Source organism: Chelon labrosus (genome assembly GCF_963514085.1).
Source record: "Chelon labrosus genome assembly, chromosome: 7".
Classification (NCBI taxonomy): Eukaryota; Metazoa; Chordata; class Actinopteri; order Mugiliformes; family Mugilidae; genus Chelon; species Chelon labrosus.
In genome coordinates, this window is record NC_140343.1 from 21,079,217 (window position 1) to 21,094,160 (window position 14,944).

The 14,944-nt window shown below is 39.8% G+C and overlaps 1 protein-coding gene across 2 annotated transcripts in view; it reads left to right on the forward strand.

The window, feature by feature from the left end:
* The window catches only part of gabrb3 (gamma-aminobutyric acid type A receptor subunit beta3), a gene marked incomplete at its 5' end in the record, with an annotated part of 41,464 nt that extends 29,607 nt beyond the window's left edge, over positions 1–11,857 (forward strand). For both annotated transcript variants that reach the window (XM_084548522.1, XM_084548523.1), the window contains 6 exons: positions 785–1,005; positions 1,897–1,979; positions 2,567–2,704; positions 3,976–4,128; positions 8,647–8,891; positions 11,450–11,857. In XM_084548522.1, the coding sequence (XP_084404648.1) occupies positions 785–1,005; positions 1,897–1,979; positions 2,567–2,704; positions 3,976–4,128; positions 8,647–8,891; positions 11,450–11,797 (1,188 nt within the window). In that variant the 3' untranslated portion in view covers positions 11,798–11,857. The remainder of the gene's footprint in view (positions 1–784; positions 1,006–1,896; positions 1,980–2,566; positions 2,705–3,975; positions 4,129–8,646; positions 8,892–11,449) is intronic.
* Positions 11,858–14,944: the final 3,087 nt, after the last annotated feature.

The following is a 14,944-nucleotide window of genomic DNA, read 5'->3' on the forward strand; positions in this document are numbered from 1 at the left end:
TGTGTACAAAGTATTAAGAGAATCCACACAAAAAAATAATGCAATTCTTTACATTGTCAAAATCAAGTCAGCAGTTTCTAATGTGGAACCACACAGAGCAGCTCAAAGCAATAATTACCTCAGTGTTGAAAAAGGAAAATAACTGTATTTTCAAATCCAGGCATTTTTGAATTATTATGAATTTGTCATTGCAGCGGAGGGTAGGCATTGTCAGCATGGCAAAGTTTTTGTTTATTTCCCGGGACCTGCTTATTTATTTAAGAGAACATTAGTCAGCAGAACAAATCCAAGTGAGCCAGTAAAGAGCTCCATTAAAGGCCTGAAAAAGCTTTTGTGTTTGATGGATCAACTTGTGGAGTTAGCTGCAAGTCAACGCCCAGTAAATAATTGATGCCACCGTATGTATGGCTGGGAGTATGCAATGATATCTATCAATCTAAAAAAAAGTGGCCAGTATTAGGCTGAAACAAAGCGTTGATGCTGTGCCTGCAGTAATGGAAATCCATAGTTTAAGGGTTACTGCCAGCCACAGAACAGCTGAGGAGGGTTTCTCGTTGAGACTGGTCTTGATATATGGACACCTAAGGCAGACTGACAATTCTATAAATATGTTGCAGAAAAAAAAAAAAATCCATCCGGAGCTCTGGGCTTCAGACGTCAAGTGCTGAACTTGATAACCTTATTCTGGTTCCCATTTATTTGCTGTCCAGGCCTTAAAGAATTACAAACATATAAAACTAAATGACTTTATTTATGTAAAGCAATGTTCTTTTGCTCTGTACAGGACTACACGCTGACTATGTACTTCCAGCAGTATTGGAGAGATAAGAGGTTGTCCTACGCAGGGATCCCTCTCAACTTGACGCTGGACAACAGAGTAGCTGACCAGCTCTGGGTCCCAGATACCTACTTCCTCAATGACAAGAAGTCCTTTGTTCACGGTGTCACTGTTAAAAACCGGATGATTAGACTCCACCCAGATGGCACCGTACTCTATGGCCTCAGGTGAGCACTGCCGTTATCATACACTGATTATGTTTAGAAAAATTCTAGAAAGGTTTTACAGCCTAGGTCATCGGGAAGAGCTTTCACGACTGCCGAGCAGCATCATTAAGGAGCATGGCAAAGAAAAAAAACCCAAAACTTAATACCGGCTTTTACTTGAGAATTATTTGTATATGACTGACAGCCATTAATTTCCAATCCAGTGCATTATGCACAAAAAAACCTAAATAATGACTTTAGATAATGTAACCCCTTTAACACTCACCATTAAAGTGACACTTATCCTGGTTAAGATATGATACAGTTTTATTCCCTCTTATACACGCCCTGTCCAATGTATGCATCTGTATTAGACAGGGAGGAAATCAGTTTCAGTTTTCCTCTGTCTAATGCCGTATACATCTTAGAGAAACACATTTACAGTATTAACACATTTTCAGCATCTATCACCAACTCTCATTGTGCTTTCAGTAATTAGCTAGCAATCCATCTCTATTGATTGCATTTAGTCTTGGCTTTTACACTGTCACTTGGCTCTCCAAAGTGCCTAAGATGCATAGAGTGGAAAAATGCTTTCTTTACTTTGTTGGGGCCATTTAAGCCGCAGTTTAACACAATTTAATGCTAATACAGTGACTCACATTTCATAACCCTTGACATACTGTCTGTTTGGTTTGGACTGTGGATCAAAATTGGACACTCAGTACACAACTACAGCTCTGAGGACCAAGTAATTGGTTGGGGACTTTACTTTCAAACTAATAATATTGAATATCATTTTCATTTTTCAGACATGAAAGCATTTAGCTCCTTACCATTTCTCACTGTAGTACCCCACAGTCTTTAAAAAAAAAAAAAAGTCACCTCTATCGTGGTTCTCTTTTGATGCAGAATAACGACGACAGCAGCCTGCATGATGGATCTGCGGCGATACCCGCTGGATGAACAGAACTGCACTCTGGAAATTGAGAGTTGTAAGTTTAAACCCCACAGCTTGTGCTTTGTAAAGAAATACAGCAGACGGCTCAACGTTTTCATCACTTAAAAATATGAACAGCGTCGTGATCCTCATAAAAAAGTTCTCACACTCGTCTCGTTGAGACAGAAACTGCACAGGCTGCTGAATTGCCCAGGATTTATTAACCTGCCGTATCTCAGCGAGATTGCACCCTCTTCAGCTGAGATGGTACTCATTCCCATAGAAAGATTTTCAGAAGACAAGGATTTCCATAGTGGAGCACAGTAATGATTAGTCCAACTTCTTCAGTCTGGATGACGTGTTTGGCTATCCAGCTACTGGAACCTGTGTACAGTATGTGCTATGTGGAGCCTGTTTGCAGTGAAACACATTACCCTGAAGATTTACGTCTCATGCAATCAGCACTTACAGACAGCCGGGTGTGATTCATACCATAGGACTTCCTGTAAATCAGTTTTAGCATTACACCTTGAGGAAATAAAATTACGATTAATATTAGCAATCTAACGAAGTGAGACGGCTGCACTTTTCGGTGCTTTTCTGTTCGTAAGAATAACTTTTCTGTCTTGTGTTTTCTCGCAGATGGCTACACAACAGACGATATAGAGTTCTACTGGAAAGGTGGAGACACTGCTGTGACCGGGGTGACACGCATTGAACTCCCTCAGTTCTCCATAGTTGACTACAAACTGGTCTCCAGGAATGTGGTCTTTTCCACAGGTGAGAAGAGAAGGTCACTAATGGTTTTCAAATAATGCAGAGGAGCTTTTCTGAGATTCAAGCTTTCAAGCTTAAATCTAGCTAAAAACTTTTTGTTGCACGTTACTATTACATTAAATATTAATGAATGAATAAGCGTGTATCAAAGTTAAAAACATTGTATGGTTTATTAATGCTTTGACACAATGTCTATAGAGCCAACAAAGCAAAAGCAGCACGCGAGCTGTCAATATGTGCACAGGATGCGTTTGTCCCTTTTTTTTACCAGCACCCAGATCCAACATGCACAGTGATTTTAGATATGCAAATGAAACAGAAGAAAGTGGACTTGAAAGTGAAACATGAGCCTTTGCATGTACTATGTAGATACAAACCTATTTCAGTATGATTGGGTCAGATTTGGTGAATAGTTAAAAAAAAACTAAACAGCTAAATGTCAGATTTTGAGTCAAATGTTGCTGAATCCTGATTGATACCCATTACCTGTCTTACTCAAACAGATGCTCACTGCAATACTTAAAGTTGTGTTGAACTGAAAAACAGAAATAACCAGAACTGTTCATTCATGAGAATATTTGGATCATACCTCAATGTCGCTCATCAGAACGGGGAATAATAACAGAGAAGCAATTACGCCTCCGTTTCTTCAAGCCCTTGATGAAGAATGGGGGCTGTTCATACAGTGTAATACACAGTATTGCATTCATGAGCACAGCATGAATTATTCTCTGATATTCCAACAACTCAGTGGCACCAAAACAGTGATTATCCTCACTGCTGGGCTAATGACATGTTGGATGGAATTCGTCTGAATATCTTTGAGCAGATACAGAGAGGGCTATTAGAGCTCATTATGATTAGTTTGAAATCCTGATACGATAGAAACCAAGGAACATCTCTAGATGCCTTTGCATTTTCTCAGTATACCAAAAAAAAAACAAAGCTAGTAAAAGGATTGCTTGTTTGAAGACTCACCCATTGAATGGTACTCAGTGCACACTGCAAATTTGCATATTTTTTATATTTTTACACATTAAATGGATATGTAAATAGACATTTTGTATTTTGCCCTGAAATTTACTGTTAGATAATCCCAAGAATAAGTTTCATCGGATGATCTGCATCTTGCTTCGTTCAGCTGAGATGAAATCACTCTGTGAAGTCATCACTCTGTGAAGTCATCACCATATGAGCCAAAACAAAGCGGTTGACATCCACATGTTGACCCGAATGTAAGGCGGCTGATTGTCCCTCACTGTCTCATCCCACAGGTGCCTACCCTCGACTGTCTCTGAGTTTCAAGCTGAAGCGCAACATTGGATACTTCATCCTGCAGACGTACATGCCCTCCATCCTCATCACCATCCTGTCCTGGGTGTCGTTCTGGATAAATTATGATGCCTCAGCGGCCAGAGTCGCATTAGGTATGATGTGTCCCATGCAGTGAGCTGACCTCCGATCTGTAGTTTAATCTGCAAGCAGATGTCTTTTGTGTTTGGTAGATTGAGCCTGCAGGCTTGTGAGCAGTGACCATCCCTGTCCCAAAGCTAGAACCCCGATAGAACTCTTTAAAGAGTTCTATCTATTATCTACTGAGACTATCTATTGATTTGTAATTTTAACGTGTACGTAGATTTGGATGGTATAAGACTGTTATCACTGGTGATGAGATAAGTTCAGGTGCAAGGACTTGAAAAAAAGTTGAAAATAGCTGTGGAAATAGGAGAGAAGATGTCATCTTGTATCAACATACATTACCCACCATGCAACTCATATGCCTTTTTTCTAAATAGGGCACTTGTTTCTTCTGCACTCCCCACCTTTTACTCAGTTTCTCCTGTAACCACTTACACCACTAATGTGAAGATACTTGTATTTGTACACATACGGGTAGGAATGGACAGATTTTAAAAAATAAAATAAAAAAATAGAAGGAGAAAATGAAAGTGGGAGATAGTGAGGATGCTTCTAGTGAATGGCTACATTGTTTTGTTATGTGGGATACATTAATGACCTTTCTCCTGGAACTAGAGATAGATAGCTCACAAATTTTACCTTACAAGCCTGAGAGGATGACACAGTGGATGTTGTGAGTAAGAAAGGACTTTAAAAAGTAACTGTTGTATGCACATGTAGAAGTCAGTGCCTCTATAGCAACACAAGGACAAGGTTTAGGCTTCATTGTATTATTTGACACTACACGTTTAAAGCTGCACCAGTTAACATTTTATATCAACGATTTATAACGATGAAAGAAATGAATGCAATGATTAAATCTAACGTGAAACGTGTCATTAGTTGTGATAAGCACACAAAAACTCTCTCAACTCTCCAGTTCTCCTCAGCTTACAGTGTATTTTAAAACAGCATTTTTGAAATGGGAGAAGAGGTACCTATATTTAATTAAACATATCAGCCGTGCATAATCCCCAAAATAATTATACTATATGTATAAAAATGTAAATGAAAGTTCAATGAACCATATTTTATGTTCAATATTTCACTTTGAAAAAATAACTGCAGTAAAACCTAAAGGAAGAGGAAAGCAACAAACTCTATCACATTCTCTGAGCAGAAGGCAATTTTCTGTATTGATTGAATGAATCAAGAAAATGGATTCTTGGTTGAAACCGCTCAGCAATACAGCTGAGAACACATAGAAAGAGACGAAAACGAAAGTGAAAACAGCCAACAAACTGCTATTAGTATCAGGAAGGATGTTATAATGGGATTTCCCTTAACAAGCTGCAGCCCTCCCAAAGCATTGTTCTCTTTTGTTGGTAGGAATTACCCAGCAAGAGTATTTTTCATGTATAACTCCACTTTATAGGCTTAAACCAAATATATTTTGTGTTTGTCGGGGGTAATTGGATGAAAAAAAATAAAAATCTAAGGGAAATATTGCTAAGGGGAATAAAAAGCTCTGACAACCACTGTCTTTCAACCGCAGCTTCAGAGCCAGCATCATTCCCAGCTGCAGCAGTAAGCTGTTTCAGCAGTAAGCTCTCATAAACCAACCTGTCCAGTACCAAACAGCACACAGGCAACGAGCTGGTAAATATAGTAAAGCATTTTCAAGCACACTGTATTTTAGCTTAGAGTCAGATATTTCACTCAGGACCTGGTGGAGAACAAAAAGCAGCTACAATGACAGAAAATGTTGGAGTTACACATTTCAGATGTCCAGAAACACAAAATGAGTATAACTGTTACCTGTCTTCTGGAAGTTATGTACCTGTACAAGACATAATGTACTTGCTGGATAATTGCTGGATGGTGGGGTGGATGGTGCGCCTACAAAATGCCACAAAGACATGCATGTTAGGTAAATTGTTCAGTATAAGTTGGCCACATGTAAACATGTGAGTGTAAATGGTTGTTTGTTTCTCTGTGTCAGCCCTGTGGTGGACTGGCGACCTGTCCAGTGTGTCCCTTTTTTCTTGCCTAATACCAACATAGATAGGTTTCATCCCCTTGCTACCCTTTACAGGATAAGCGTTTATAGATAATGGATGGATGGATGGATGGATGGATGGAAGATCACATATTATGTATGGGAAAAAACATTATCAGTGAACATATTACTGTTCCCTTCAGTATTATTGTATCTGTGACTTGTTAATGTTAATTATATCATGACTCTAGACACATCTTTGAAAAAATGGCTTCTTTTAATGACTGGAAACCAGGATTTGTAAAACAGAATTTATATTACATAAACCAAGGTATTAGAAAGTCATTGTTTTGGTACTGGTCCAAGAACCATGATTTTGTTGTAGCACTAGCATAGAAAATGCACCCTGGTTAGACAGTGTGCATGCAAACCTATATTGATGGGTTCTTCCCACATTTCAGTCACACTGGAATAGATAAATATTAGATTGAAAAAGAATGTAAGCACTACTGTGTGTTCGTTTCAGTCTGCTGTCCTGTGGTTTATAAGGAGGAGAAACTTGAGCTGAGACACACACTTTGCACCGGCCTGTGGGGCTGAAACTAAAACAAGGCTCAGTCCACCATCAGAAAACTGTATAACTATAACATCTGTAACTGCATTGATCTCTGCTAGAACATTTAACTGAATTAAAATCCTCATTTAGAAGCACCTGCACTGCACAGGGGTCATCCTTCTTACAAAAACACTCCTGCTCTGCTTTAACCCGTCATTGAGAAGCTCACTATCTGAGACACTAGGAGATCAATATAAGTTATGAAGCATTTAAATTTACAGTGCTGCCCAAATTCAATCTCTGTCTATACAATGAATCATTTCAAGTTTCCATTCTCTCTGCCTTTATGGTGAGGCAAACATCCTGAGCTAAACAAAATTTACATGGACACCTATCAGGCTGTGGGAAGTGACATCTGAAGTGGGATAAAAATCCACAGCAGACCTGCATGTCCAGCAGATCACTGTTTGGGGGGATGAGTTCACACTACCTTTGCTTAAAATTGCTTTGAAACATTTAACATTTAAAATATACTACACAACAAACGTCGATAATAATCTGATGTTTCAATCTGTCTATGACTATTGTAATTTCAGGAACCGTACGGCACTTTATGTTTGAAGTAGGTTTGTTGGGTAACCATCTCCAGCCTTGAGACAGTTTAGATTCTTGCTCGTCCCTTGTTGGGCAGAAATCGATGCCATGTACCCACGGTGCTCCTGACTCCCCCACACACACCCCATACCGAGCAACATTTTTATTTTAATTATGTAAGTCTGAATCGACAGAAATAGACACACCATCCAGGTTGGTGAGCCATCCAGGAGACACAAAAAGAACACAGCCGCATTATAGTTGAAGGTGCATATTACTGAGAGCATGACTGCTTTGTTTTTGCTGAGTCTGTTCACTCGTTTGCTGTGACACGGGCTTTAAAACATCAAGTGGAGTATTTTCTGCTTATCTAAGCTTAGAATAGTCAAGCTCGCAAAGATCCATTCAAGCACTTTTGGAGATTTTAGTTTCTTTTTTTTTAACTATTTTACTTGTTAACATCAGGTTTGATAAAAATGACCCATGCCTCACCGCAGAAAACAAAGGTGTCCACACAATTCTTTTTTGTGATTAACATTTTTATTTTCATTATTTCAATAGTAACAATTTAACAACAACACCCCCCCACACACACACACACACACCACCACCACCACCACCACCACCACATCTAAAGTTGAATGGGATTTGAATCTCTGTGATCTCACACAGATTATTATAAACATTGGCACAGAATTGTTGAACTTTGTCACAGGATCATAAAACATGAACTAAATTACCTTCCCCAGATTTGCATCGCCAACAGTTTGGTGTGGGTAATAAACCTAATCTAAATAATCTGGAAGGGGTCCAGTAAAACCGATGTATAATTTTGAATTGAATGAGGCGTACTCTTGCATCCCTTGATACTGCTTTGATGTTGTCATAAATTCTATTCCAATCCTCATCACTGAATGTCAGGTTCAGATCCTTTCCCTATGTCTTCTGCAGAGCTGACATGGGCCCATTACCATGAGAACGAATCAACATAGAGTAATAGCAGCTGCCTTTTCCATAAATCTTCAGAATTTTATCAAAGAGTTCTGCTTTTTGGGGAACCGATGCACTAGATCCAAAAACCCCCACCAACATATGTTGGAGCTGCAGGTACCTAAAAAGGTGAGATGTAGGACTACTAAATTGTTGCACCAAATCCCCAAAAGATTTTAAGGTACTGTCACAATACAGATCCCCCAATTTGACCACACCATTCTCTTGCCAAACCTTCCAGTAAATAGGGAATTTACCAATTCGTAGTTTAGGATTTAACCAGATACTTGAAGAGACATTTAGAAGGTGTCCATACAATTCTTATGAGTGTATTTTCATTTTAGAGATAGGGTCTTAGCTTACTATCACACTCTTATGAGGTGTGAAACTCATTGTCTTTTCTTCCAGGGATCACCACTGTGCTGACCATGACAACCATCAACACCCATTTGAGAGAGACATTACCCAAGATCCCCTACGTCAAAGCCATAGACATGTACCTGATGGGCTGCTTCGTGTTTGTCTTCCTGGCTCTCCTGGAATATGCCTTCGTCAACTACATCTTCTTTGGACGAGGTCCTCAGATGCAGAAGAAACTGGCCGAGAGGGCACAGAAGGCAAGCAATGACCGCAACAAATTTGACAGACCCAAGGTGAGCTTGACTTACAGACACCAAGGAGGATCACCAACGAGTTGTCATGTTTTTTGTTTTTTTTTAAGTTTTGTAATAAACAACAGTTAAGCATATATTATAGGGCTGGAGTTAAGGTATTAAATGTTGAAATATCCAATTGATCAGCCATATGGTGCAATACTATGTTATTATATAACAGTAATTGATCTGTACAAAACTATCCTTGGGAGTCGCCAGCTACCAATTGTAAACTGAACTGTTTCTGTTCAGTTATTCACAAGAGATATAATGCACTACTTGAAAACTCTTAACTAATAACATGTGATTTGCATTTTTGTCTCCAATCGCGTTGCCATTTTAAAAGTGAAATCAAATATGGGACTGAAAGTAAAGAAGATACCCTCTAAGAAGCAGAGCTTTCTTAGTCGCAGTATTAATTACTTCCATATTAAAGGGGAACTACTGTTTTTTACAGCGTGGACCTTATTTCTGGCATAAAATACGGTTGTTTACTCACCCATATAACTTTCGTTTTAATTCGTATTCCTTTGAGAGATAATTGGATCAGCATATATCCATGTAGTGGGCGTGACTGGGGCGCCGAAACGCAGCCTCACAAAAGTTATATGGGTGAGTAAACGACCATATTTTATGCCAGAAATGAGGTCCACGTTGTGAAAAAACAGTAGTTCCCCTTTAAGATGTCAGCAACCAGACACATGGTCACTATCTGGTTTAGATCTCCAGTGTCAAACATCTATTGTTTTATTAATGACTAACAGTCTAAGAAAAGCGACAGTGATTCAAATTAATCACCATCGTGTTTTTCCTGGCTAGTCCATTCGGGAAGGAGGCAATTGCAAGACTTCATCTCTTAAACTATCCAATCAGGTAGAAGGCCGTCGTCACTCACAACGGGTGAGTGTCTGTCAATGCTGTTGTGTCACATCTGTCGAACCACCACAGAAACTTTGATGCTGCGATGCAAAGTTTGATTTCATCATCGACGCATCAAATAAACATGTTTTATCAGAGTCTCCCAACCAGCCTTTTCTCTCACCACCCCCATTGTACTGTATATGAGTGTGTTCCTCTTTACACTGCTTTTCCCCTGTTGTGTTTCACCATTGTAATGCCTTTTTGTGTCTGTGCCTCTAATATATTATACATTATATGGGGAAAAAAACTTTAGAGTGCTTCATTTTGAGATATGCTCAGTTTTCATTAGGGTTGGGGGCCCTTCCAAATGGTTTCAGGTTGCTCTTACAAGAAACCTTGCAGTTTTACTGAGCCATTTAATGTTACTTTGTCCAAACTAGGATAACATTTACTTTGTTTCAGGGAGATGAAAATAATTAAAAGCAGGGTTTGTCTAAGCGTAGTTTGTAATATTAAGTTTTCTACTTAAAGGCCTAGGGACAGGTAGTGTTTAGACACATATTTCTACTCCAGGGAAGCAACAGTTTTATCCCATTGGCTGTGTCTAAAATTACTGCACACTAGATTAACTGTCAACATTTACTGTACAAATGAGTTTTGTCCATTACATGGATACTATTTCATAGGGGTGTAACGGTACAAGGATTTGCTTTGACCGAAATTTGGGCTCACCCAACTACTGTCAGAAGTCTATTTATGTCAGCACACTCACCTCTTGGAACAAAAACTCTCGATCACAACTTTTCTCATGTGGAGCTCACATTAAACGTAAACACAAAGCCCAGAGTCAGTTGTGTCCACTGACCATATCAGAAAACTTTATTCAAATGGGATGGCTGGTGTCCTCAAAAGAGAAAAAGCCAACATTACTTAGTACACCGCACTTTGGTTAATTTAATTATGCACATGTCTTAGTGACAATTACTGACAATAGGATCCCATCCATACAACTGAGCAACTTCTGCGTGTGGCTGTGACACAAAATTAGGATTTGTAAGTGTCCAAGATCTCAATTCACTGCTCTTTCCAGCTTTCTTATGTCAAATATTGTTTGATATGTGGCTGCCTTCAGGATTTTGATGGGATTTTTACAGTACGTTTGTTTCCAATGTTCTGTAGCCCATACGAATAATCAATGGAAGTACTCGATATAACCCAGGTTTGAGCAATTATTGATACATATGTGAAGTCCAAATGTCTCTATTGTACTGTTACATTGTGGAAAAAGACCAGTTTGTGTCAGGAGCTTGCACCAAAGTTGACAGAGTGAAATAATAAAAACTCCTCACTTCTTCTCATGCAACTAGATTTCTATATCCCTGTGTTCATCTTGTGCCTCTATTTTTGCCACACAGGTCAGAATGATTTATTTGTTTATGTGTAGGAAGCAATAGTTGTCATGACATTAGAACTGGTGCCATCCAGTCCAACCTTGAGCTGATTTGTGAAAAGTGATTTAACTTTGGGACAGAAAACCCTGCTTTTGAAGGCCGCTCTTCGTTTCCCAGGCTGTAATCTGTCAGACTCCTTGAAGAGGCCAGCTCTGGGGCCCTGACGTGCACTGCACATGTATAATCAGTCACTGCAGCCTCAGCTCACAACCCATTTTTAACACCGCTGCTGTCTGTTGTTCCTAGGTCGACTCCCAGGGTAACATTTTGCTGACAACCTTGGAGATCCACAATGAGGTGGGAGGGAACCAGATCACAGCCACCGTTAGCGAGACTCACAACTCCTCCTCCATGGTGTTTGACCACTCGGGGGTCCAGAACAGGAAACCAAGTGCACCGCGTGAGTCCAGTCGCCACAGTCTGGACAGGAATGCACATCTTAAGAAAACTCGTCTGCAGAGACGGTCCTCCCAGCTCAAAATCAAAATCCCTGACCTCACCGATGTGAACGCCATTGACAGATGGTCACGGATAATATTCCCCTTCACTTTCTCCCTCTTCAATCTAATCTACTGGCTTTATTACGTCAATTAATGCTCTGTGTTTTTTAAACTCATCTCCGTCTCATTCTAGTTTTTGAATGACAGAAGACTGATGAGATGAACCTTGGTGGACATGATAAAATCTTGAACTTTTTTTTTTATCAAAGCGAGTGCTGACTTTGACAAAAGAACTGTGTCTCAGGCCGTGCACATTTACAAGGAGTTATCTGCAGAACATGTATTTTACAAAGACTCACATGTACTGTTCGTTACTCTCTGCTCTAACCTTGGTGAACACCTGCGAACACCATGGGTTGAAGCAAAGTGTTATTTACACTGCTTTAGATCAGTTATTACAACTGTCCCCAAACCTTCAGTATGAAATGTTGTCACACTATTACAACTTATTGCAAATGATGACGATTCACAGTATTATTTCAGCTAGACTTCCATCAGCCTGTACATGGACAAATGGACAAATAGGAATACATACATTCACCCAGACTGAACTCTGACTTGATGATCTGGAAAATATTTGCAATGAAGCCAGACTTAAAGCAGTAGTTCTGATGTTTTGGGAAATATGCTGATTTGCTTTCTTGGTGAGAGTTAGGTAAGAATATCTGTGTGACTCTTTTCTGTCCCTTAAATACAAAGCCACGTAGACTGGAAACAGCTAAGCATATTTCCCAAAATCTGAAACTGTTTGTTTGTTAATTTGCCTTGGAGGAGATGCCAGCAGCTGTTCACTCGCTGTTTTGAAGTGCTCACTGGAAGTGCTGTGACCTTGCTCCTGTGATTAACCAGGGCTAAAACACTGTGTAAAGATGTCAAAAGGTAACTTTGTTTTCCAAGCCCAGTTTTAATTAACAAGTGAGAGGCTGACGGAATCCATACCAGCATTTTGTAATATCCTCATTCTCTCATTCACCGTCATTAGTTAAAGGAATAGTTTGGGAATTTTGCGTACTTGCTGTCTTTCAACCAGTGGGATTGGCAACAAGCAGCATTAGCTTGGTATCATGCTAAAAACGTGTTCACATGACGAGCGAAAAAGTTTACAAAACACTCAAACGTAGCTGTCTACACTGTCGGCAAGTCACCATTGCTGAGTGTTGTTTTAAGAGTTATGTAGAGAAAGGATAACACATATGATCTCACCCATCACATAGTGACAGTTTGTCCCCTCACATTCCCAACTTCCTTTGAAAGTGAATCAGCAGGCCAGCAGCTGATTAGCTTAGCTTAGCTTAGCAAGAGGTTAGTGCTATTGACCCAGTAGCACTATCTTATTATATCACATTTGGTTAATCCATACACAAACCAAAATGTAACTACAACAAAAGTGTGTTTCTGCTGGGATTTAGAAACATCACGGTGACATCAACTACTGTAGATGTCACTTATATATTTTGTGCACAAAATCTGTGGGCTTTGTATGTGCTAGAAGATGGATTTCTTTTTAACATTTGGACAAAGCAGGGCTAGCTGTTTTCCTGCCTTAATGCTAAGCTTGGCTAATCATGTGCTAGTTAGATATGAAACACTTTCATCTCAACAAAGAACACAAGTGTTTCTCTAAATACCGAACTATTTCTTTAACATTTACAGTTACCCATACTTGCTTTTACAAAACCATTGTGTACCCAACAACAGACGGTCAGTTTATGTGTCAAACTAACTCCCCAGTTTCTACAGTGAGCTTGTACAATATCTGATCAGTTTACACTACTTCAGTGTTTTTTGTCATTGTGCGTTCAGTGCTGCCTTCGGAATATTTTCTTGATTTTGTGGAACACATATTCAATACAGCAAAATGGAAACTTCCCTTCTTCTGTCAGACTGCATGTTGTGTAGGGACTGGGTCACTGTTGCCGATCTCAACGCTCAGATTCCCTGATTCTCCCTGGGATGTGATGTACATACTGTAACTGCACATTCTCTCTCAGATCACATTAATCACATGGCTATGTTGTCAGCAGTGTTTTGCTCGGTGATTTCTGGCCTTGCTGTTCTGTTTTGTTAGTCAACATTATAATTTCCTCTTTGTGACTGAAAAATATAAAACACAATATCACGGCGCGTGGTTATTTCCATTCTTTCCTGAAGGAAGAGCACGTGAGATGTTCTAAGCGAAGAGGGAGAACTGGAGGGTATGTAGTGTCTCCAAAACGACAACTGCTAGCAGACACAGCTCGCAACGCACCATCTGCACTGCTTGGTTGAGCGACTTGCAAGAGCGTAGGAGTGACACCACCTGTCAGAAGTCCATGCAGCTCAGTGAGTTATGAGTGTGCACCCGCCTGACAGAGCCCAACGTCTTGTAAGAGATGAAACAAATGCGACGCATAACTAGTGTCTGAACAACACCTCAGTGAGTGTAAAAGCCTCAAACTATTTACATAACATGATTTCCCCATTTGTCTTACAAATTTATTTTACTTATCCAGCTCTGCAGACATTTCAAGAGTGTGTCTATAGATGGATAGGTCTGTCCTTTGTTCCTTTCATTTAACATTTATAAACTCACAATAAGGAGGTTATAAGTATATTTAAGTCACATTTCTGATAGGAAAACAGAATGCAGTAAAGCCAAAGCATAAATGAGCTGAGGATATTATAAGCCCAGCTAGAGACCTCGTCAAAAACATCACTGAAACAACCGAACAATAACCACAACACAGATATAATCCTTGTTTTACGGTGCATGAACCGGCACCAGTGAAGTCGCATCATGGCAAATGAGCTACTCTGGTATAATTTTCATTACCTGCAAGACAACTGTAAGCACGCCCTGATCATTCCCTAGTCATCTGCATCATTTACTCTCCCATCCTTTCTGTGCTTTATTATGTTTTCACCAACGTTAGTCATTCTAATCTTATTTCTGTCCCTGTCCCTGTTTGTTGGTTATTCCCCCTGCCCGTGTCACTGTGAATGGTGTGGCGTGGGATGAATGGATTGGAGGATTGGACTGCAGAGTACGCCAGAGGCCGCGATAATTCAATCCCCAAATTACAGCTGATTGATAGCGCCGCACTTCAGATAAATGAACAGCAGGTGTGCGATTGGCTGTGCGCTGTACATTATGGCGGTGTGACACACTGATTTCAGGGCTGAGATTTCTCTCTCTCACTTTCTCTTACATTTCCCTGAAATCAGAACTCTGCAGCCTCCGGTCCCCTGCACTCTGATTAAA